General features: G+C 42.5%; 3 protein-coding genes and 1 long non-coding RNA gene across 7 annotated transcripts in view; 2 read left to right on the top strand and 2 right to left on the bottom strand.

The window, feature by feature from the left end:
• The window catches only part of DBT (dihydrolipoamide branched chain transacylase E2), a 19,970-nt gene extending 15,372 nt beyond the window's left edge, over positions 1 to 4,598 (top strand). The window contains exons 10-11 of the mRNA XM_081008722.1: positions 1,340 to 1,411; positions 2,464 to 4,598. Coding sequence (XP_080864848.1) covers positions 1,340 to 1,411; positions 2,464 to 2,631 — 240 coding nt within the window. The 3' untranslated portion in view covers positions 2,632 to 4,598. The remainder of the gene's footprint in view (positions 1 to 1,339; positions 1,412 to 2,463) is intronic.
• LOC308478798 lies at positions 3,092 to 6,582 on the bottom strand. Its single transcript, XR_013987287.1, has 2 exons — positions 6,454 to 6,582; positions 3,092 to 5,092 (listed from the first exon to the last, which is right to left on the bottom strand). It is a non-coding gene; the product is annotated as an uncharacterized lncRNA (long non-coding RNA).
• LRRC39 (leucine rich repeat containing 39) lies at positions 6,494 to 17,316 on the top strand. Of its 2 annotated transcripts, none has more exons than XM_081008781.1 (9): positions 6,494 to 6,626; positions 7,001 to 7,165; positions 7,596 to 7,701; positions 9,503 to 9,659; positions 11,064 to 11,200; positions 13,849 to 13,994; positions 15,995 to 16,147; positions 16,368 to 16,507; positions 17,249 to 17,316. In XM_081008781.1, the coding sequence occupies exons 2-9, from the start codon at positions 7,005 to 7,007 to the stop codon at positions 17,296 to 17,298; spliced, it is 1,050 nt and encodes a 349-aa protein (XP_080864907.1). In that variant the 5' UTR covers positions 6,494 to 6,626; positions 7,001 to 7,004; the 3' UTR covers positions 17,299 to 17,316. The 2 variants fall into 2 exon arrangements, with proteins under 2 accessions (XP_080864907.1, XP_080864908.1); XM_081008782.1 differs by having other exon boundaries at positions 6,515 to 6,626; positions 6,993 to 7,165.
• On the bottom strand, positions 17,067 to 25,115 carry TRMT13 (tRNA methyltransferase 13 homolog; the record flags this gene model as incomplete). 3 transcript variants are annotated; one of them, XM_081008724.1, is made up of 11 exons in its annotated part: positions 17,067 to 17,725; positions 18,043 to 18,454; positions 19,135 to 19,209; positions 20,315 to 20,381; positions 20,687 to 20,854; positions 21,477 to 21,583; positions 22,321 to 22,393; positions 23,257 to 23,319; positions 23,760 to 23,826; positions 23,918 to 23,964; positions 24,966 to 25,115. In XM_081008724.1, 11 exons carry the CDS (start codon positions 25,113 to 25,115, stop codon positions 17,530 to 17,532), a joined length of 1,425 nt encoding a protein of 474 aa, XP_080864850.1. In that variant the 3' UTR covers positions 17,067 to 17,529. The 3 variants fall into 3 exon arrangements, with proteins under 3 accessions (XP_080864850.1, XP_080864851.1, XP_080864852.1); XM_081008725.1 differs by having other exon boundaries at positions 22,321 to 22,390; XM_081008726.1 differs by lacking the exon at positions 23,257 to 23,319.
• Between the last annotated feature and the right edge of the window lie 22 nt (positions 25,116 to 25,137).

The following is a 25,137-nucleotide window of genomic DNA, read 5'->3' as shown; positions in this document are numbered from 1 at the left end:
AGGCCACAAACTATTACCCCACGAGGGAGGGAGAAACTGGTCTAGCTTTGGGGACTAAGCCCCTGGGAGGACAGGGGGTTAGATGAATGAATATTCAGTTATGTAACTGCCCTACTTTTAAGCTGAAAAAGGCTCCCACAGATGGATAATAATATCAGGCTAGCAACTCCCATCATCCCTGGCCCATCGGCCATGCTTAGGGCTGAGGGGAGCTGGAATCCCAACAATATCTGGGAGGGATTGGGTTCCCCATGCCCGGCTTAGATGATACCCACCGCTGCCAAAGTAGATAGTCCTGTTGGAGTTCATAACAGGGCAGTGGAGCCTGATGGTCTCTGTGGTGGGTGGAGGAGGGGTGGCGAAAACAGCTACAAGTGGAGATGGCGAAGGTGTCTGTTGACCTTGCAGTCTGCTGTTGCTTCTCTTCCTCGCGGGGCATTTGGAATATGAGAGAGTGGTATGGGGTCCCTGCCGTGGGAGCATATTCACCCAGTGCTTTACCAGTTGCTCTGGCTCCCGGTGGAGTATAGGGTCAGGTTCAAGGTGCTGGTTTTGCCCTTTAAAGCCCTTTGTGGCTTAGGGCCCTTGTATTTACGGGACCGTCTCTCCTGGTATGCCCCGCAGAGGACCTTAAGGTCCATTAATAACCATAGTCTAGAGGTCCCAGGCCCTAAAGAAGTCAGACTATCCTCCACCATGGCCAGGGCCTTTTCAGTGATGGCTCCGACCTGGTGGAATGCTCTGTCCCATGAGACTAGGGCCCTTCAGGATTTAACCTCCTTCCGTCGGGCCTGTAAGACAGAGCTATTCCACCTGGCCTTTAATTTGAATTCAGCCTGATCTTTTATTTCCCTTTTCTTCCCTCCCCCTCCCCTTTTATGAAGATCACCCGCGCTGAGACCCCACACCTAATTCTCCCCAGGCCTCCTTGCTGGCCTAAGTAGGACCAATTCAACCAGCTAGCCCTGGGAATTATCTAATGCTTATTTCCCCTAAATTGATTTTTGATTTTTGAATTTTATTGTTATTCATGTTTTTATACTGTATTTTATGCTGCTTTTGTAATTAAGTGTTAAACTTGTTGTTAGCCACCCTGAGCCCAGTTTTTGAACCGGGAAGGGCGGGGTATAAAAAAATTATTATTATTATTATTATTATTATTATTATTATTAGGCCCCCATGAAGAGTAATGGTGTTATGTACACACATAGCAAACAACTCAACATGCACAGCTTCACCCATGGGCTGGGAGGGGGAATTGTTTCCCCCAGATTAAAGATCACCTAATACAGATGTCATCAGAAAAAATGCTTGTTTATTTTATTTTTTTATTTTCCAGATTGGCGGTACCTATGCAAAACCCGTAATTCTTCCTCCTGAAGTAGCTATTGGCGCTCTTGGGAAAATACAAGTATGTTGATTCTGAGTGATAAACCTACAATTTCAGTATTGATTCAGTATCGATCACTCCCATACGTTTTTGAATGCATTTTCACGACCAGTGTCTTTTTTTTTCTGGGGGGGCGCAGGGGTATGCATACCCCTAAACATTTTGTGAATCTTAAGTTTGGCCTCATTGAGGAGCAGTATTTTAATATGAATAGGAAAATGAGAGAACAGTGGTACCTTGGGTTAAGTACTTAATTCGTTCCGGAGGTCCGTTCTTAACCTGAAACTGTTCTTAACCTGAAGCACCACTTTAGCTGCCGCTGCCACCGCGCCACCGGAGCATGATTTCTGTTCTCATCCTGAAGCAAAGTTCTTAACCCAAGGTACTATTTCTGGGTTAGCGGAGTCTGTAACCTGAAGTGTATGTAACCTGAAGTGTATGCAACCCGAGGTACCACTACCCCTAAACATTTTTTTAGGATAAAAGCACTGGTCACGACGCTCTGCAAGCGTTTGTTGGTTTTCACCTAGGGGCAGTGAAAACTCAAACAGAGTGTTCTGATTGTGAGGAGTGGCCAGATTTTGAACCAGTCTTGCTGCTGTTTCACAAAGGCGCATTGTCCTGCTGCAGTCACTGTGAAGAGTCAGGGCTGTGGATGAGCACTTGCTCCACAAAGCCCCACAGTAGGGGATGGGGTTTGGATTGCTCAATAAGCCTACAGCCCCAAACATACTTCCTAAGGCGTAAGCCCCATAGCGGGAATTGGTTTTGAGCAAATATGCACAGGATTGTGCTGTAAATGTAACTTGAAATACTAGCATTTTCCTCAATTGCAGATTTGCTGTCTGCTCAGTTGAGGCCTTTAGACAGAGAAAAATCACACAACTGACTGTTTTCTGAGTGATACTAACAGTTTTGTGAGGCAAGCTTTCAGAGTCAAGAGGGGAAACTCTCTCATCCGACTAATTTCAGGGCCTCTTGTGTATCCAGGGCAATAGCCAAAGGTGTTAGAGAGTTCTGATGTATTAATAATACTCCATTAGTATTCTCTCCTTTCTTCCTGGATTTTTTAGGGCCTTCCTCGGTTTAATGCGAAAGGTGAAATATTTAAAGCACAGATAATGAATGTGAGCTGGTCGGCCGATCACAGAATTATCGACGGCGCTACCATGTCCCGTTTTTCCAACTTGTGGAAATCTTACTTGGAGAACCCTGCTTTCATGCTGCTGGATCTAAAATAAAGAGGACTAATGCATGGGTGCATCGTTTAAATTTTGAAACTGCTATCAAGCTAGCTATGCTAGCAAGTGTCCTTAAATACTACATTTCACAATTCAGTGTGTGAATTGTGTGATCACTTACAAGGTGTGATCAATAGGCCTTTCTGATCACCGGTCAGTGTACTGATTAGCTGTTACATTTTGTCGGGCTGAGTAGGTTAGTTTGTAAATTATTAGGCTAGAGACCGTCAGACTGTCATACTTTGGCTCTTTGGTGCGGCATTGAGAAATCTATGTTGATAACAGGCCGTATTCCACTACACTGACATTGCCAGATGAAGGTTACTAGCATTTTTTTTTAACTGCTTCTGCTGTTGGTAGATTAATCTTTTCTCAGAATTTGATTGGAAACAGGGTTTTCTCTTTCACAAAACAAAAGGGATGGTACCAAGTTTCTGATGCAACAAACGCACAAATCATGTTCAAATAAAATGCTTTTATTGCTTATTTTATTAAATACACGGGGATGGCCTTTCATTGGTTATTGATGCTAACGTTTCTTTTCCAAACGTCCTTTCTGCCTAAATTAATTTCTGTAATATGTGAAGCAACTGTCGGCAAATGGGAATATGTCCAATAGGAGTAAAGTTTGAAGCTCATAACAGGGCACAGCTTAGCTAAGGAGCCATAAACGAAACTCATGCAAAATGGAGGTTCTTCAAAATCCCAAGTACGTTGACTTTGGACAGTTATTGGTGCTCCATATCAAGATGGTATGGATAGGTATTTTGTGTGAAATCTAATGAATGTAACAGAGGTGCCCAAAGGATAGTTTGCACAATACGTTTGTTTATTTCACTGTCTCCCGCATGCTGCTGTGGACCTGGGGCACAGACTCCTGGGGGCCCAGCCCTTTTGGGACACCCCCCCCCAATATTTTGGGGGGCCCAATGTCCAGAAAACAGGAGGAGGTTGAGCGCGGTGCAGCTTCCATAGCCAGTTCCTCCTCCTCTTCCTGCTGCGGAGGGGAAGGAGGGTCCAAACAGCCCCCTGCCAATGGCAGCGGGAGAAGGAGGAGGAGCCACTGGCTCTTGAAGCCATGTGGCTGCCATGTCCTACTCTGCCCCGGCTCCTCCAGATGCTCTGACATCATGTGTGACATCAGCCCATCGCCCTTGCAAGCTGGCACCTCTGGTGTGGACACATGTAATTTATGAAGCAAGCAACCACAGATAGACATAGCTGACATCACTTCCTGTGATCAGAGAGGCACCTTTTGAGCCAGCGCAATAATAAAATTTGCCAATGGCCAATTCCTGCGTTAAGTTTCTCCACATGAGTGCATGCCTGGGTTTGGAAAGGAGGCTGGTAAGTAGGAAGTAAAGGCATACAGCAGAAAGGTGTTTGCCCGTTCACATAAAATGAACACTTTGAAGAGATGCTGGGTTCAAGCTGCGTCAACTGTTAAGTGGTTTCATCTGAGGATTTTCCACAGTGCCACTGGAGTTCACGATCCCTTTTTCTGCACGTGCATTTAGAGCCGAAGAATGGTATCCAGTTAAGTCGCTGTGTGCACAGGAATTGCCCCCCATACCGTCCCCCAAATCTACTTGGAAGGCTATTCCAACTCTATTGTGCAATTGTGGACTGGACTTCAGAACAGCGAAAACCTGAGATGCAAGCAGAAAGGGGTTTGAAACAAGCAATACACAAATGCGCAACTGTTTAGGGAGATTTAAAGTGACTTTAAAAGTGAGCGTGCCGGATTAAAGGCTGTACGTGACAGAAACTAAAAGGCACTTTAAAGAAAGAAAACAAAATAAGCTTCTAAAAATCATATGGGAAATGATCGTACGCTCAAGATGCTTGACAGAAGCTTAGTATTGCACGCACAGCGTATTTTCAAACAATATTGTATCCTTATTGTGAAAGTTATTTGGTTAAACATCCCTACAAACTCTTAAATCGTATATGTTTATTTTTAATTTTTTAAAAAACACTCCTCTTGCCATCTGTGAGAAGAAAGTTGAGGTAAAATATCTGAGTTTTAGAGACCTAAAGATGTGAAATAATACTCAAGTCTCATATAGATCTGTGAGGAATTTTGTATTCACTTTTGCCGATTAAAAAGCAATTACTATATACTGTCTTAACATTTCTTTTAAATTGTTTTCTATTCTTGAATAAATCTTTTATTACAACCTTTTGATTTGAGACTTTTATCTGAGGGTATTTTGTGGCTTTAAATCCACCAAGAACATAAATCCACAAACCGGGACAAAGTCCTGAATACACACTATTCGTCTCGTCACATGAAAGCAACTGATTGAGCTCATCTGCAGAAACTTGTTTCTTTAAAGATTTTCTGTAGTGCCAACAGCATTCGGTCTCCTTTTTACCTGCATGCTGACACATAGACTGGATCAAAAAGTGGATGTAAATTCAGATCCCAGAGGAAAAGTGGCCATGTGGCAAGATCAAGCTACAAGAAGAAATGGACAGTAATGGGTGGGAATATCAAAAGTAGGGGAAGACCAAGAGATTTTGCAAGAATCTGGCCGGGCAATGCCAATTTTTCTGTTTCCCTCCTCACTTCCTTTCACCAAAGCAAATCATCATAGTGTTTACAACAGCCAGGATTTACATATAAGCTAAACAAGCTATAGCTTAGGGCCCCACTCTCTTGCCCCCCCCCAAAAAAAATTAGGAGTCTTTGTAAATTGTGTTTCTAAAGGAACCTTTTTTATTGCCAAATGTCAATGCATTATTAAGTTTGTTATGAATAAAAAATCATTTTAAGTTAGAGCTTAATGATTATTTCACTATTATTATACTTCTTAATTTTATTTCACTATTAATATACTTCTTAATTGTATTTCACTATTAATATACTTCTTAATCGTATTTCAGTTCAACAATTACTTTGATAAAATGTATATTTTGTTATTTGCAAATGGCTTTAGATACCTATTAGGTCCATAAATTCCCATATAGCATATATTCAGCACAAAAAACAGCAGCAAATTGTTGTTGACAAAGGACAGCTGGACATATAAAGGGCCGCATTGTGACTGAAGGGTCAGTTCTAATTTTTTACCTGTGCATTTCAGTCCCAGTACTTAGGACAGAGAGCAAAACTTAGATCTCTAAGCTTAAGGAACTTTCCCTCGTTGTGGAGGGAGAAGAGAGACCTCCTTTGTGACTGCCAGCCCTGGTTGGTAAAAAGTGCCCCCCTTATTGTTCTTCTCATCCCAGAGTCACCTTTAAAGATGCTGAGTACATAAACCTCTGGATTTATTTGCAATTTTGCAGGATCACCTCTCGTGCTCACAGAACTGCCCACAGTACACTAGAGAAGATTAAATGATTACTTCTTCATTCATCCAAAAACTATACTGTAATGTCTACCCTTGTCTCTGCAGCTATCCTTCTGAAATTTGGCAGGGTTCACGCTCTCTGGAGGGGTGACCTTGCTCCAATTCTGGCCAAAGATAAGAAAGTAGAAGGTGGATTGAGAGAGAGAAGTTACTACCAGGAACTTTACAATAAACTGCTCAAGCATTTCTGGCTGTTCCCCATTATTGTTTGCTAAAAAAATGACCGCTGTTATATACCCAAATTGGCAGTTCTTCTATCCAGGATTCCTCATGGATTTAGATTCATGTCACCAATCATAATCAGCTGTATTATAGTAGCAATATAGTAAAACTCTTTTTTCATACAGAGCAGCTGAGTTTTCTTCGACTTATAGGAACACGACGACGAGTTCTGAAAAGCGGAAAGGGATTCAAAATTGGGGAAATACTTCAGAGGGCTGTGACACCTGGTCACAGCAATACTTACTATTCCCGGCCAGCGTCGTGGGTTAAAATTAGAACTCGTCAGGCGTTGCATTTCACTCTTCCATAGTTGGTACAAAGGTTGTAAATGGCTTTAGCAAAGCATTCAGGGTTTGCGGCCGATTTCTGTTGTCGCACAAGAATCGGGGAGTCATGGAAAACCAGGCAATAATTGAGGTAAGCCATTACAAAATGCTTCCGTTAAAACGCCTGAGGTGAATGCATTACCAACGGATTTGTTGATCTGTTTGCTTTGTGGCTAAAAATGGGAGCAGGCTTTTGAAACGGCTTGTGATCGCTGAGCAATTGTGAGATTGGCTTTGTCCAAAATAAATAAATAACTCGCCTCTCCTCTTTTTGTCTGCTTGACTACATAGGCCTGCAAAGGAGGCTATGATCATTTTAGGCTGTGGAACCCCCTCACTTTCATTGTACATTGTTTTTTATTATTATTACTGAAAGTTAGCAGGGATCAATGATTCTTAACACTGAAGGTCTCGCCAGGTTTTCCTCTTTTATGTGTGACACCCCTGTATGCGACAGTGATGCAGAAAAATGAAACCAGACACTGAACCGGGAGGTGGAAGGGCCATGACTGAAACGTCAGTTTGTGTCGGCACGTTTACAGCTGTTAAGGCACTTTGGGAAGTCAGGATCCAGAAAATCAGTGAAGAGCTTCGAAAGCAAAAGGCATTCAGTCAGAGGTCTGCAGAGAGGTAGGTTCTCAATACGACTTGAGTTTCTCCAAAAAAACAATTTAGAAATTGATTTCCTAGCTTCATTGGGAGCAACATATTAAGTTGAACTATCTCCTTTGAAGGCCAGATCTGTTGGTTTATTTAGGGTATTTATGAATACCCTGATACTCCAAAGGAGCTCATGGCAATAGACAGCAAGCAGAAAGCAAAATGCACCAAACATCAGTCAAAACGTGTATGAGCTAAAAATTACATTTCAAAAACAATGGAACACCGACTCATATTGCTTCTGAGAATTAAGCATCTTGTTATCAAACTGTAATACTTTAGGTAATTCAAAATATCTTCGGTTGATGTCTGAAAACTAATAATATGGAAGACAGAGAGTCAGGGCCTCATCCCAGAAAAAGCCCTTCTATATATTAAATATGTTACAACCTATTTCTAGGCTGACGCTTGTTTGGGAAGAGAGAGTCAGTTTGGCCAAGCTCAAAGAAAAAGTTATCACAGAAGATGGAAGGGCTGTTTTAAAGATTGAACAAGAAGAATGGAAGGTATTGTTTGCATGGTGCTGCTAACAAAACATTTCACATTGTTATCCCGGCTTCAGTGCTCCACTTCATCAGTTTAATCCAAGCTGTGCCAATATTATGGACTACAACTCCCATCATCCCTGACAATTGTCCATGCTGGCTGAAGCTGATGGGAATTGTAGTCCAAAACATCCAGAGGGCACCATGTTGGGTAAGACTGATTGAATCTATTGTTATATGCTCCTCTCTTCTTAGAGGAGGAGAGTTCCAGGGACAATAGGCTTCATTTCTTTTGGATTAGTATGCGTACTTGGAGACGTGTGCCTTTATAATATCAGATTTTAATATACAGAAGCACATTGGAAATACACAGGCTTCCAAAAGCACAGCCACTAACCCTGCATAAAATTTCCACATCAACAGTGCTGAGCTCCCCGCAGCTCCCTAACCCAGCTTCCAGTTTCATTCTCTCTCCATCAGATGCTCTCGAGCTGCAGATTGCTTCTAATGGTCTCTCTGTCCTATTCTGCTGTGAATGCTGACTTTTCAGCCAAGCAGGGGAGTACCCTAGACAGCTCCATGCTAGGCTCAGGCTGAAGACTTCATGAGAGCAGAGCTCTGATGTTGCTTCAGCGACAGTCGCCCTCAGCCTGGAACAGGAGCCATCGCTCTGTTTCAATAGCGAGTCTCATCTTCGGTGTGAGGAATACCTTCCTCTCAGCCTGCTTCGGCAGTCATTGGGTCCAATGGGATGGAGGAGACGGGTTGCAGTTGGGCTTCTAAGCTGGAGTCTCTTGAGCCAGAGGAAAGTGACAATCAGAATCACAACACCTTCCCCAAAACCTGATGGGTGAGACAGCCCAAGAGCAAGAGGGAGAGAGATTAAGCCATCAAGTAACAATTCTTCCCTTTTGTTAAGCTACTGGTTGCCCATTAGTTGCTGGACTCATAACAATATACTATGTGGTTTTATATTCTGATTTTGTTCTGTGAACTGCCCTGAGACCTATAGGTAAAAGTAAAGGGACCCCTGACCATTAGGTCCAGTTATGACCAACTCTGGGGTTGCAGCGCTCATCTTGCTTTATTGGCTGAGGGAGCCGGTGTACAGCTTCCGGGTCATGTGGCCAGCATGACTAAGCCGCTTCTGGCGAACCAAAGCAGCGCACGGAAACGCCGTTTACCTTCCCGCTGAAGCGGTACCTATTTATCTACTTGCACTTTGACGTGCTTTCGAACTGCTAGGTTGGCAGGAGCAGGGACCGAGCAACAGGAGCTCACCCCGTCGCGGGGATTCGAACCACTGACTTTCCGATCAGCAAGTCCTAGGCACTGTGGTTTAACCCACAGCGCCACCTGCGTCCATCCTGAAACCTATAAGGCGGCATATAAATTCAATAAATAAAATAAATAAATATGGCAAACAATGTACAATGACTACAAATGTAGTTATTATACAGAGAGCGGTGGGTAATGAGGGTTTGGGTTGAAATGGAGCTCTCTGGCATTTTATAGACTTTAATATACAGTATTGAAATCCAGTCTATGTTAGCATACTGAATGCTTACTATTTTTATTCCCCCCGCCCCCCGAATCTTGGAAATTGTAAACAGTGTTTTTACCCATATTTTTTGTACTGGATTATTAAAGGTGTCAAAACTACATAGGCATAAACAAAAATCTCTTAGTACCCGTTCATTTGCTATATATGTTCTGCATTGGTTCCTGGTCTTATTTGGCACCAAACTGATTGGATTATTGTCATTGTTCATCTGGCATGATAAGTGACATCTCCCTCTTGTTTCGTCTCATGCAAATTTAGACTCTGCCTTCTTGCTTACTGAAACTGAACCACCTCCAGGAATGGCAACTTCACAGAACTGGTCTGGTTAAAATCCCTCAATTCATCGGTCGCTTTCAGAGTCTCATTGTTCTAGATCTGTCTCGAAATTCCATTGCAGAAATTCCTAGGGAAATCGGTGAGTTGAACCATGAAACCTTATAGCTGCTTCTGAGTCAGGAATGCAGGAATTTGCACAGCAACATTTATCCCGTCGAAAAGAATGCAGTGGTACCTTGGGTTAAGAACTTAATTCGTTCTGGAGGTCCGTTCTTAACCTGAGGTACCACTTTAGCCAGTGGGGCCTCCTGCCGCCTCCCGGCAATTTCTGTTCTCATCCTGAAGCAAAGTTCTTAACCCAAGGTACTATTTCTGGGTTAGCGGAGTCTGTAACCTGAAGCGTCTGTAACCCGAGGTACTACTGTTTGCTTAAAATGCACCGTCTGTTGATTTTTGCTGAAACGTAAATAATTCTGAGGTTGCTTGAAATATAAAGTGGTATACAAGTCAGATAAAGTAATAATAAATTGGGATTCCTGTTGGAATAGCTTCCTACAGAGAGGGCCTTCCTGTATGGTCTCTGTGGAGGTGGACCCAACTTAACACTTCCACAGTCTTGAAGATAAAATTGAGAGAGCCTTCAAAATCTATCAGAGATGGCCCCTCCAAAGCATCCACCTTCTTGATGTCTTCATCTGGGTTTTTTCCAGAGGATGCTATTGTTGTATGTGTGGAGGAAAACCTTAAAACAGGGGTGCCCGAACTTTTTTCAAAGAGGGCCAGATTTGATGAAGTGAACATGTGTGAGGGCCGACCAAAGTTGTTCAGCTTTTTTTACAATTTTACCCCCAAAGTTATTGAGGTTTTTTTAGGATTGAGGTTCCTGAGGTTTTTTAAGATTTTACCCCAGGACAGATACTGCCATGGGGGCTGGATTAAATTGACTGGTGGGCTGAATTAGGCCCCCAAAACAGACTTTGGACATGCCTGCCTTAAAACATGTAGCAGAATTTCCCAAAAAAACCCAGACCAGAGGCAATAGTACTTCATCCAGCAGAGCTTTACTTGTGCTGAAGGCAAATGAGCATAATGGTCACAAATCCAGTACATTCAGGATTGGCACGGTCCATAAGAAATCCAGTTGCAGCGCTTACAAAAGCTTATAAACTTAACTCATAATAAACCTTAGCACTAAGCATACTATGTACAGAACACCACACCAGAAGGAAGAGAGATAGAGAAATAAAGTAAAACCCAGGCTCCTTCTGGCCTATATTTATAGTCAGCTTGACCTTAATTGGAAGAGATAAGAGAATCAGTTCAAACCAGCTTCCCAGAAGGTATAACCCAAACAACATTAAGCTTCTTTCATACAGAGAAGCTTCCAGAACCCTCTTGAATGAATTAGAATAGGAAAGATATCTACACATCAGATCAATACTTTCTGCACTAAGAAATGCAAACTGAGAGCTATGTGTTGGAAAATAAGCTTTTAACAAGTGAACATTATCACCCATTTTTGTTTCATTCGTAACTTTTGCAGGCCAGTTGTCAAATCTCCAAGAGCTGATCCTCAGTTACAATAAAATTAAATCTGTTCCTAAAGAGCTAAGCAACTGTGTCAGCTTAGAAAGACTGGAGCTGGCAGTGAACAGAGACATCTGTGACCTTCCCCATCAGGTTTGGAAAGACCATATTCTCTCTGTTTCTTTGATCACAAGGGTGACAAGGGACTTGTTTACGATTACCATTTTTATACCAGTGTAACCAATGTGGAATCTATTCCTTCACCATGTGCCAACTTAGCCCTTCCCTTCCCTTGCAACCAGGTGGCACCAACATGGAGACACCACTTGCGAGAGTGGATTTAATGTAACTGTCACAGTTTGCCCAATTGTGGAAGCCTTTTAATGGTCAAAATTGCAGTAACTGCATGTACAGCATCATAAAGACACTGCTGAACAACCACTGTCCAATAGTTAGCTCAACGACAGATCCCAAGGATCTCGTGCGAGGGCTACCATTTTGAGCTATCACCTAGTATCACATTCCATTGTACAATTAGGGCTCTTGACCGATTAACGGAATCTCGGTTGATTAACTGATTTACCATTGGTTAACTCTGCATGCATCGGCACGTCGAACAATAGTTCTGAAGGAGAAACATAATTTTAAAAGATAATGCATGCATGTTCCACAGTAGAAAGAGATTTTCCTTTTGTATTTGTGAGAAGGTGGGAAGCCTGTTATAAGATGGCATAGGACACAACAGCACGAGCCTATGCACGTTTACTCGGGAGTAAGCCCCACTGTGTTGAATGGAGATTCTTCCTTAGTAAGCATGCTTAGGACAGCATCCTAAATGTTGCAGCCAAAGCGGTTCAAGGGGGCAGCACTAATGATTTGTTTATTATCCTCTTGATTTTATTGCAAGGAGATTCATTATTTCCAGAGAGGTTACTCATGCTTCTACTTCCTCGTTCCGTTTTGTAATGTTTGACATGGCTCTGCTTAGCTCGCTCTGCAGCCGTTTGTGTGTTACATTTCCTTGCGGAAATTCTCAGGCTTGGTTTTCCCTTGTCACTCTACCAAAATATCTTGGGACTCTGTGTTGGCCCTTTCATACTGTTTGCACAACGCCCGCAGGCTTATGTGCTTATGATACAAAGTCAAACGGAGAAAGAGAACAAACGAGCCATTGCTATAGAAACAGGGCCGATTTATTTATTGAACAAGCATATCCCACTGGTCACTCTGGCACCTGCTCTGTAGGCCCTTTGTTGTGGCTCATCTTTCTTACCGTATTGTATACTGGACTAGATTCAAGAGTAAGCTGCCTGCCTGACTATATCCGACACGTAGCCTGGTGCCACTGATTTAGATATGATTCTTCTCAAGTAGGTGGCTGAGCTTAGCTGGCAATGGCACAAGTAAGGTCAGACCTTTGTCTATGGCCTCGTTGGACACAGGTGGGAGGAAGCAGTTGGGGAACCACCAAGGGAAGAAGGCTCAGAGCCCGGGGAGTGGTGGTGGGAGGATGTTTTAGTGGGCTGAAGGAGAAGACTGGGAAGAGGTGTTGGAAGCTGAGGAGGTAACAGGGTTTAGTGAACTGGGAGAGTCTGTGTCAGAGAGAAGTCCAGAATCAAGAAGCTGGGGAAGGAGTCCAAGAGGCAGAAATGAGTCAGGCTGGTGAAGAGCCATTATTATTATTATTATTATTATTATTATTATTATTATTTATACCCCGCCAATCTGGCTGGGTTTTCCCAGCCACTCTGGGAGGCTCCCAACGGAATATTAAAAACACAATAAAACATCCAACATTTAAAAACTTCCCTAAACAGGGCTGCCTTCAGATGTCTTCCAAAAGTCAGATAGTTGTTTATTTCCTTGACATCTGATGGGAGGGCGTTCCACAGCGCGGGTGCTACTACCGAGAAGGCCCTCTGCCTGGTTCCCAGTGTGGTGTAGTGGTTAAGAGTGCTAGACTCATAATCTGGGGAACTGGGTTCGCGTCTCCGCTCCTCCACATGCAGCTGCTGGGTGACCTTGTGCTAGTCACACTTCTTTGAAGTCTCTCAGCCCCACTCACCTCACAGAGTGTTTGTTGTGGAGGAGGAAGGGAAAGGAGACTGTTAGCCGCTTTGAGACTCCTTTGGGTAGTGATAAAGCGGGATATCAAATCCAAACTCTTCTTCTTCTTCTTCCCTGTAACCACACTTCTCGCAGTGAGGGAACCGCCAGAAGGTCCTCGGAGTGTCTCTCCCTCCTGCTCCCCTCCCCTTTCCCAGAACCAAGAGAGGCATGAAAAGGGCAGAGGAGAGATTGACTTCACACAGCAGTCTCCAATTGCTTGGGAAAAGCAAGAGAAGGCAGGAACATTCAGTCTTGGCAACTGAACTATGGGGCAAGACCTACCAGGGATGAGCTGCTGTGCTCATGAGGCCTCTCTGCCACGTCTGTGCAGACTGTGTTCTTGCTAATAAAGCATTAACTCCAGCTTGCATGGTGTGGTTTACTGCTGGCTCACTCCTGATACCTGCTGAGCTAAGTCCTGCACACGTGGTACAATGCTTAGGACCCTATACTTCTGCTTTCCTTTCAAAGATCAATGGGGAGGATGGATTAAAGATGACAGAAGCAACATGATTTATGTCCAGGTATCTCCTCTGATCTCTCCCACCTCATGTGGTGGGGGATAGGGAGAGGCACTACTGGTTTATTGCACAGAAGAGCCCAAAATTGGATCCAACGCTTCCTCAGTGTTTATAGCCCACGGCATGCTTCATAAAGTTGTTATCACTGAGATACTTATGCGTTTTTACCAGCTCAGCAACATGAAGAAGCTTTATCACCTAGATCTGAGTATGAATCAGTTCACCACCTTCCCATCAGTCATCCTGGATATGCCAAACCTGGAATGGTTAGACTTGGGGAGCAACAAAATTACAGAAATCCCTGGGGATCTGGACAGGTAAATTACAAACCTTGGGGAAATTCCTGCCGCTTTCCAGTATTTATTGGTAACAATCAAAGTTTACTGAAATGAAATGTCTTGTTACCCAGATAGTAAAAACTGAAATATATTGCAGTATAGGCAAGCTATATTGTTGTACCATTTATCCTAAAGCAAACAAGTCCTTGCTGGTCATGGGACAAAACAGGCTTTGTTTCCTCTGCAGCCAGCAGAGAAACCAAGTTGCCCATTCTTTCTCCACCAGCCTATTCAGTTACATGCATGAAATTCTGAATGCTTATGACTACCAGGTGAGTCCTTAAATATAAGGGTGTGCAAACCAAGCTAGCAGTTCAGGCTCATACATTGATGAGGATCATAGAAGCCCCCTTTGTGAGTTGTGCAGAGAGGGGTGAACAGGTGAATGACAAAAGAATTTTGGCATGACTGTCTAACTTTGGGGGCGGCATATTCTCCTCTGGAAACGCTATAGTTAGTTACTATTGCAAGGGTTTACCCTCCCCCAATTCAAACTAATGGTTTCATATTGTCAGATGCACCTAGTTTTTAGAGGAGGAATACAAGGAAAAAAATATTCTGAATGAAACAGTGGATATATGATTTTTGTGGTTCATGCTGTGGCCACAAGACGTATGATTTGATTGTGAGTTTGGGGTAGCCCAATGCAAAAATCCTGAGAATCCATGTGGATCCGTGCTTTGTAGCCACGTTTTTGCGCCATCGCGGCCCCAGGCAACAGTGGGTGCGTGATTTTTTTGGTGCAGGCTGTAGCCATGGGACACGCTATGTGATCTGATGCTGAATTTGGGGTGACCCAGGGGATGCGGGTGGCGCTGTGGGTTAAACCACAGAGGCTAGGACTTGCCAATCAGAAGGTCGGCGGTTCGAATCCCCACGACGGGGTGAACTCCCGTTGCTCGGTCCCTCCTCCTGCCAACCTAGCAGTTCGAAAGTATGTCAAAGTGCAAGTAGATAAATAGGTACCGCTCCAGCGGGAAGGTAAACGGCGTTTCCGTGCGCTGCTCTGGTTCGCCAGAAGCGGCTTAGTCTTGCTGGCCACATGACCCGGAAGCTATACGCCGGCTCCTTCGGCCAATAAAGCGAGATGAGCACCGCAACCCCAGAGTCGGCCACGACTGGAACTAATGGTCAGGGGTCCCTTTACCTTTACCTAATGCAAAAATCCTAGGGATCCATGTGGATCTGTGCTTTGTAACCACATTTTTGCACCATTGCAGCCCCACGAAACAGTGGGTACGTGGTTTTTTTGGTGCAGGCTGTAGCCATGGACATGCTATGTGATCTGATGGTAAATTTGGTGTGACCCAATGTAAAAATCCTGAGGATCCATGGGCTTTTACCTCCCCCGCCTCAGACAGCCTCCTTTATCTCTAGCTCCCTTATCTCCCTCCCCAATCCCTTACCAATCAGCTGCTTTCTTTCAGCACTCCCTTTCCTCTTGTTTGCCTTACTGTCTTTTCCTTAGCTGGAGCATTTTTTGCTCCTCCTTTTCTTCTAATTTCTCTCCTCATTGCTTTAGTCTGTTTCCTCTCCTTGCAAGTTTGCTGTCTTTACCTCCCCACTCCCAGGCAGCCTCCTTTATTGCTAGCATCCCTTATCTCGCTCCCGATCGTTTGCCGATTAGCGGCTTTGTTTCAACACCCACTTCCCTCTTTCCAAAAAAAAAAAAAAAAAAAAAAGCATGATCTGCTTTTTGCCCCTGGGCAATTTGGCTCCAGGGACCACACTTTCACTGCATAAGACGCACAGACACTTCCCCTTACTTTTTAGGAAGAAAAAAGTGCGTCTTATGGAGCGAAAAAAACAGTATTTATCCTCAGCTAGCTGCCAGAGATTCCGTAATCGAATACCACAGAGAAATTGCTCATAGCACTCCATGCTCAGCCTTCATTACTACCACTACAATGAAGAATTACAGGGGGTAAAGAAATCCAAGTGGTTTTCTTCATAATTAAGGTATCTGCTTGACTTCACAGAGCTGAAAACTTACACACTTTGTGGCTCCAAAGGAATGAAATAACTCATTTACCCGAATCCATTCGTAACCTGAAAAATCTGAGCACGCTTGTTCTTACCAGCAACAAGCTCCAAGATATTCCTGCCTGCCTAAAGGACATGACGGAGCTGAGGTGAGAGGAAAACAATCGCTGTGTCTGTAATGTTCATATTCATAGGCAAACACACAAAACCACACCGCTGCCTTAATATTGTGGAGGAAGCAGTCCAATAAGGTTTCAAAGAGCACATACTACTCCAGTAAACTTCGCTGCAAACCATTTCACCTGAGGATTAGATTTTAAGGCCTGAAACAGCTCTTGCTTTTTGAATTTCTCTCTAATGCATTACTAGATTCGTCAACTTCAGAGACAATCCACTGAAGTTGGAGGTAACACTACCCCCTTGTGAGAATCCTGAAGAGGAGGAGGAACAGGAACTGTATGGCCTTCAGTTCATGCATGCATACATTCAGGAGTCGCTCAGCAGAAAAGGTATCTTTATACCATTAAAATAAAAGTTATATTTGAATTCAGCGACCAAATGCTAAGGACATATTTTCAAGTGATGCAACCTTGTGATCTTTTACTTTCTAATCTTTAGTCTTCCTCAGGGTGGAAATATATTCCTTCTTAAGATTGTTGGCACTACTTTTAAAAAATAACAAAGGCATTTCTCTCTGGGCTGTCAAGGCAGGCTGGGAAACACTAATATATTACTAGATTTGTCAACATGTTTGCATGTGCTATCTAATTTTTCCTGCCTCACCCCCCTGTAGTGTAAGATTTTCTAAGGGGAAACAGCTATGAAAGCTCCGGTGAAAAATCACCCCTTCTTGAGGCAAATTACAGCTTCAGAAATAAGGGTTTTCACTGCACAGGAGAAAGGGTTCAATGCTCACTCTCTGTGCAATGCAATCCCAGTTCCGATGTGGGAGCCTCTAGCTGCTATTTTAAAAGAAAAAACATAAACATGTGAAAAAGTAAACTATGTGTTACATGTAAGGTATAATTTAATTTAGTCCATTGGCAGGGGGAAAAATACTCAACAGGCTTCAGCTAAGTACTTTAATTCTATGCAAGCACATAATGCAAACAGTATAAAAACTTGTTTTAAAAAAACCTTTCAAAAAGATATGGTGAACAGATAGGATTATAAATAAGTTGACAGTATTATTATTTTAATGTAAGTTTCTTGGCATGTAGATTTCTTCCATTAAATATTTTCTCTTTCAGAAAACATGGAAGGTGGTATGCTAGCTGGTGCTGCTGTCAATGAAAAGTAAAAAAAATAATCTTTTCCACTCTGAGTTTTCACTGTTACTGGAAGTTCACAAGAATATGTCTTCCAAACAAAGGCGTTCTCTCAGTGAAGAAGAAGTTGATGTTTCCTTTCTTCTGGTTCCAGAGGAGGCTATACAAACCTCTAGCTATTTGGTAAGCTCTATACTGGATGTTAGAAGAGGAGGCATGTTCTGCAGACTGTGTGTCCAGTATTTTCTAAAGTCCTCTTGCTTTTAAGCAGTTGAGGGGGTTAATGAAGACTGACATGGCACAGCTGTCAAGAGTACATTTTCTAAGGACACGCTGAGATCTGTATAGTGCTGCAACATAGCTTCATACCCTCTCTGCTGTAAATATTCGATCCGACCATGATCAATCAACAGTTTGCAAAGCTGACCTATCTGCTTTCGGTCCTCAGTGGTTAACAGCCTAAAACCAGAAGGAAAAAATATTTTTAAATACAGCAATTGTAACATCTCAAGGAATCAGGACATCAGATTTAGAGCATTGTAATGCAAATGGGTGACTTAAGAATTCCTTAAAAGTCATACAGTACCTTAAAGACCAACAAATTTACCTTTGTGGACTTGGATCTACTTTAAAATCTTGTAGGTTGCAACAAATTACAAAATACATTTTGGAAGGGAAAATAATACTCCTAATTTACATATCTGAGAGAGTATCAAATGCAGAATGTTAAAACCTATTTATTTCAATAATCTGTTGTGCTGAAAAGGATCACGTACCCTTGCAGGCTATCCAAATTGTATTCATCTTGGTCATGTTCTTCTGTCTCATTGGTTTGTTCTTCATTCTTTGTATGAGTTGCATAGCTTTTCCTTGCAGTTTCTCTCATGCCACAAGTGGCCCAGCTTGTCATCCTTTTAAAATAATTGAATTCCATCGCCCCAAGTCCTACTTTTTTGAAGAAGTCTTGGCCTACGTAATGCTTCCAGTCACATCTATGATGGCAACACAGGGCAATAACAACTCCAGCCACAGGGCTCCAGCTGTCTGCTATAGGCTTGCCATGCAATTCACCAGAATTATTAGAAGTTATGTTGGTTTCATTGCTCTTAAAGCGTTTAGGTGCAGGGCTCTCCTTTTCGCCTTCGCAGAGTTTTGCGTATGTTTCAACTAAGCATCTCAAAGCAAGATCTGTGAACACAAAAGTATTGTTTGAATTGTGGCTGCTTCAAAGAGCAATAGAAATAATGTATAGGTTATAACATTTACGTCATGTTCTTCTGATGTCTGAACCATCATTTTACCTGATTCCATCCACAACCGTTAAAAAACTTGGTTCGTAACAGATGTGCCATATTTATGGTACAACATTTTCAAGCTATATTCTTACTTAGCAGCCCAACCCAACAGGACTCCAACTCCCAAGTTAAGTGTAAGAAGGTTTGCAGCTTAATAAGTACAACAATTATTTATGAAAGGGTTTGGTAAGTTCTATTAACTTGCTTTAATCTCCTTTATTTTGTTACCTTATCAGTGTTTCCCAAACCTGAGTCCCCAGCTGTTTTTGGACTACAACTCTCACCATCCCTAGTGAGCAAGATAGGGATAATGGGAATTGTAGTTTGAAAACAGCTGGAGACTCAAATTTGGGAAACAAGGCCTTACATTGTATTTCCGTGAATATTTTTAAGCAGATGCAACGTGTTCAGCTATATACCAAGGAGAGATGATGACATACTGATTCTCAGAATAAAGTCAAAGCCTGCGCCAAGTCATGTGACCCTTTGGGGCTTGTGTGATTTTAATCAGCGATAACTTCTCGCTGTATAGTTCAAACACCTCTCTCTTCACCAACTAGGACAGTCTTGTACCTGTTGCCGCACCACAAACATGTTTTCCAATTCCTATCACAGGCAGCTTCTCTTTCACAAGAACGGGGACCTTATCTGAAAGAGAGAACCCCAGCCAGCATGCTTCTGACCGCTGCAGACACACACGTGCATCAAGCAATCAGAAGAAAATCAAAACTGAAAATCGTATGCTTTTACATACAAATTACATGTTGGTCCAACCACAGAGCAGCCAGAGACACTGTGATGAAAGGTTTTTAAAAGAAAGATTACCAAAAAAAGAGCACAGTAGGACATAAGAGTATCAAATCTAACAACATAAGTAAATCAAATCAAAAGCCCATCTCACAAGCTCTTTTGAAGCCAGCTCTGGGAAACCCATAAGCAATAAGGATGTGATGGCAATAGCCCTATTCCAACCCCTTTAGTAAGCTGGTCAAGGATGCCAAACAATTCAAACACACATTCCTAGTCAAATGTATCAAGTTTTATACAGTGGTACCCTCAGTTTTCGGATGTCTCCGTCGTTGAACGTTTCGGTTTTCGAACGCCAAAAACCCGGAAGTAAATGCTTCCGTTTTCAAACGTGCCTTGGAAGTCTAATGGCTTCCGCTGTGTGTATCTGTTGTTTTTCACAATTTTCTCTATTTAATTGGCAGACCGCTCTTTGCACCTCAGTTTTCGAACGTTTCGGAAGTTGAACGGTCTTCCAGAACGGATTGTGTATGAAAACCGAGGTACCACTGTATTTGGATACAGTGCCTTCAAGTTTTTCAGTGCAATGCATTTAGCCACAAACAAATATTCTAAAAATAATATACAGAGGACTAATCTGAAGTTAGTTCACTGATGGCAATCCAAATGTACAGAGTAATGCACATGAAACTGAAACACTCTGATCGATTTGTGTATCTGACCTGCTTTGTGATTATTAACACTTAAGGAATACAAATGGGGAGTGTCTAGTAATGGATTTGAAAAGTTGTATTTATATACCTAACAGTATATAAAATCTTGCCACTGAAATCCTGTTCTCTAGCTCTTGCACCACACTTGTTCTCAAATCTCAGTTTAGTAGGACTGATCCTGCTTTAACTGTTTCTAAAATCACCAGGGGTTTTTTCTGCACTGTCTTTCACAGAGTTCATAAAGAATGATTACTGTCAAACTGAAGCATATGTTAAATGAATGAGCAACTTACTTAAACACAAATGCTGGATATCGACTTGAAGCCTTTCAAAGCAATTTTTTCTATGCTTACCATCTACCTGTGAAAAAACAACAAGAAAGATTTATGAAGTAATTGCCTCCTAAAAGAGTTACTTGGCAAATTCCAGTTATATTTCACAAATGAAATAAAAAAATGTTCAGTAACAATTTCAGTATTTTTTTTCCCCTGCTGCAATGTTGTTATTGGCAAGACTTTAAAACAGACAAGTTTAGATTTGGCCTTACTTTTTTATTGATAATCTTATTTTTTGTAAAAAAAACAAAAACCAGAAACAAAAAACCCTTGAGTTGGCTTCCCCTGGGGGTGGGGGGTGGGGTTATAAGGCTTGCAATACTGCCTTACCTTGAACCTAGTAGTTGCTCTTTCAACAAGAAGAAAATGCACATCTTTAGAATCTTGTAAGGCTATATCCACCCAGTGGGACAGCTTTCCTCGTCCCGCTCCAAATTCAACAAAACAGTTGCCAGGTTCAAGCAAATGCAGTCTTTCCATGTTACCTAATATAGAAGCCTACAGATGTCAAAAGATTATTTATCAGCTCAGCGAAATCAATTCTCTCTACTATCATCAACGTAACAATCAGAAGAATTTTCCATAGCACCTACTAAAATGCTGCTTCTGATTCTGCCCATACTAATGGATTGCAGGATTAAATTATTGCATTGTTATTTTGAGCATATTCTGGTAATTCCATGCAGGGGGGTCATCTATGTGGCACCCACAATGACATGCACCCACAGAGGCCCTCTTCTTGCTGAAATTAGGCTTGAAAGCAGTGTAGCCAACAGAACAGGTTGTGGTGTGTGTGTGTGTTGTACCTACAACAGTTCCTTTGCTTTGCAAATGCATACCCACGCACCAAAAAAAGTTGGTGAAATTGCAGCCAAACCTATTTTTGATTTCTGCTTACTTAATACTATGAGCATTTTCTTTGGGCATCTACTTTTTAAAGAATTTCACGGGTTTATTTAATGTCCAAACTCATTACAAACAAATGTAAATGAAAGCTCCATAAAGCACAGAGCAATTTCAGAAAAAAATATATAGATATGCTAACACTTCGAAGACATTTATCAACCAGAAATTTAAAAGAAAGTTTTGCTAGTCAGTATTTACCACTAAGAGTACTCACCTGTTGTTTCAAATGCTTAAAAGCCACCTCTCCATTTTGGGGATCACTCAAGGCCTCTTGTAAAGCTTGGTGAGAGAGGATTTGGTCCTTAAGTACATAATTTATACCTGAAGACGAAAAGCATTATTATCCTTTGCCTGAGTTTCAACTGAGGCAGTCACAAAGAACCTCCTTCCAGGTAAATACATCTTGTAGACGGAAGGGTAATGGATGGCATGATGGGCCTGTGCAACTCCCAACCTCGACAGGTTGTGCCACTGCTGCTTATGGAGAGGGGAAAAGAGGCACATGGGCCCAACTCATTTATGCAGCAAATCCTGCACCCCTGTCAATGCAGTTGCACCATAGCAATGCCCCCGCCTCCTTGCCCCTCCATCCCTTGCAAACAGCAGCAACACAACTGACCAGAGGTGTCAGGTGAGCACCATCGACCCACTACACTGTCCCCTCCTGTGACCAAGTTACTAACCATATGAGAGTACACAATTTTGAACAGCAAAAATATTTTAAACAGTCGGTGTTTAAAGGTTTTCTAGTTCCATCCTTACATACAGTGGTACCTCTGGTTGCGGACGGGATCCGTTCTGGAGCTCGGGTCGGATCCCGAGGTTTCCACAACCAGAAGGACCGCTTCTGTGAATGTGCACAGTAGAGTGCTTCTGCGCATGTGTGCGCAGCGAAACACTTCCGGGTTTGCCGCTTTCACAACCCGAAGTTTACATTACCCAAGGGTAACGTAAGCCGAGGTGCTACTGTATTCTAAAAACATTAGGCTTTGACCATTAGGATTATTTCTATAATACTCTATTTCCTCAACACCCGACGTAAAATAAAACAGACTCACAGTTACTTGCTCTTCTTAGCTTTCTAATTAAGTCCTCCAACTCTTCTTTAGACAGCGCAGAAATCGGTACCTGCTGAAGGGTACACAAAAGGAAACTTATACAAAGTTTATTCTTTGCCCTTAGACTGGTGCTGGTCACCAAGGAGAAGGGATCATGTACGAATCCCCCGGGCATGATCCTCAAATTCTCTCCAATTAGGAAATGTAGTGACTAGACAAAGGAGAATAAAAGGGAATTGAATGCAGAAGCAATAATGGTGCAATTCTCCCAGCCTGTCTACACATTCTAATTGAAGTGAATGGAAAGCCTTGAGGAGGAGAGCTGTACCTAGTAAATGGGAACACACATCTAGAAACTTGGTTGTCTGGGCGACTGTCACTTACATCCTACCTGGTGCTCTTTTTTTATATGCCGTATATATAGCTGTTTCTGGTATCACTGGATCCTGCTTGGTGTGATTCATAAGCACCTGTAGTCCAGTCCTACATGCATCTACATGGAAGTACCGGTAAGCTCCCATGATTTTATTGGGATATATTTCTGAGCAAAAATGCATAGGATTAGGCTTTTTCATTAGAGCCAGCCACAGCAACAATGGATGAAGAAGATAATGGCACATATAAGAAGATGGATGCAGTCATCTGAACAAAGGCCCTTTGGGTGTGGTGCCTCAAATGATCAGCAGCATATGATTCTGTCCAAAACCAAAACCAAAGAAACAGCTTTTTCTATACTGAGGTTTAAGATACGGGTCAACTAAAATCAATGTTTAAACCCATTGGATTGTCTTCTAGGCTAATAAATCTTGCTGCAGAACCATGCCTGACACACAAGAAAATGTGCACTTACAAGAGGCAGTATACTTGCACCAGAGAACATATTGCAACTGCTTATCATTTGCAACAAACAACATATATTAAAATTTAATCATTCACCTGCTCTCCTGGCAACTCTGTCGTATCTTTCAGTCCTGCATTAATATCTTGAGCATAGTAGACCTTAATTAAATCGTGGAACAAATATCATGTTAGGATCTAATTATGGCAGGACAACATACAATTACTTTTTCAGTATGTTTATATGGTTTTACCTAGCCTTTCATTAAAAGGTTCACGGAAAGAATTGCTTCTCCATCCCCTTTCCATTTTTCTTTTGATGCCATTCTTCTTATTCCGTTTTAAACTTTAGTGGCCACCTCTTCAGAGGAGCCTGCCTTAGACTTTTATATCCATAGTTTTAAGAGAACCCAGTACTCCATAAATCATGTCTGCATAACTGTAATAAAAACACCACCCAAACAAAGCCACATAGATTTTATCTCACCAGAGAACCATCAGAAGGAAGACTGGCAGTAACATCACTGCAGAAGGCAGCTTTGCTTAAAAGACACCATTATAAACCCCGTTTAACTCATTCAAATCATTAGATGTATACTTACAGGCTTTGGCTTCTCTCTTGAATTACACTTTTTCAAGTGTTTTTGTAGCTGATCTTCATATACAGTACTAAAAGCAGAAACAGACAGAAAACTAGCAGCAGTGTTCACGGTTCTCAAAACAAAAAGTTAGCGTGCAAACATCTATTAAGCATGCTTACTGTTTCGGATCCAAAGGGCATGGAATTCTTTTCCTGCCATTTTCTTCCTGGGTGGCAAAAAAAGTTTTAACTTTAAAACTGTGTGTTTACTTTAGCAGTCAATGGACTGTATTGTTATATGTTATACAGAGAGTGGCCCCAATGAGATCAGTGGACTTGACTATGTCCTCTAAACTGCATTTAGCACCCGGGAACGGAATACAAAATCAAAATCGGCTTTCACAGAATGGGGTGTGCAGTTTGGACTCAAATCCTTAAAACATTACTTGGAAACAAGTTTTACTTAAAAGCATGTGTAAAAGAGAAAGCTTTTTTTATTTTATGACCTGATGTTTCAGGCTGCTGTCCTATATACACAATAACCTGGCAGCAAGTTCCATCGAAGTCAATGGGTCTTACTTTTGGGTAAAATGCCATCATAGAATTATAGTACTGTAGAGTTGGAAGGAACCCTGAGGGTCATCTAGTCCAACCCCCTGTAATGCAGGGAAGCTTTTGCCCAACTCCAACACACAACCCTGAGATTAAGAGTCTCCTGCTTTCCCAGTTGAGTAAAGGATTGCATTGCACAGAATTTCAGATTTCAGTTTCCAGTTTTATAGGGTGTGTTTTTTTCCTCCTGGGAATGATACACTACCTACAAGTCGTCCACTATAAATATTAATTTAAAGAAGAACTAAGCATATGTGTGTGTTGCAACAGATGAAGACTTCATCCAGCATGGAAATAAACGAAGCCACGAGGAATCTGCAACTACTGAACATGTGGTGGATCTGTCGCAACATACCACCATGCCTCTGAGCACGTGCAAAGCGCATTTCCTCGTTGCTGGAACGAAGGGGGTCCTTATTGACGGCGTGGTTTTTATTTTGGTCATTTGATGGTGGGTTTTTTTTGGGGGGGAGAGTCATTGTTTATTAGAACGAAAGCGAACTAGCTATTTGCCAGTCTCTCCCTCTGCCTCCACGTCGCCTGGTGAGAAACGAGCTCCAGCTGAGGCCATTTCTCTCTCTCTTTCCTCCCCGCCCTCCGCCTCCAAAGCGACTACCTCACGGCCTCCGTGCTCGCCGCAGAAGCGCCTGCCCTGGGCCGGCACCATTTTGCAGAAGCGCCTTTTCCGCGCCACGAAATAGGCGCAGCGGCCCGGCTGAGGGGAGACCGGCGCGGCGCCTGCGGCTGCGGCAGCCTCCGCCGCCATCTTGCCTACTCCTCCTCCTCCT

This window comes from Podarcis pityusensis (genome assembly GCF_964106645.2).
Source record: "Podarcis pityusensis genome assembly, chromosome: 6".
NCBI lineage: Eukaryota > Metazoa > Chordata > Lepidosauria > Squamata > Lacertidae > Podarcis > Podarcis pityusensis.
This window is presented reverse-complemented; position numbering and strand designations above follow the sequence as displayed.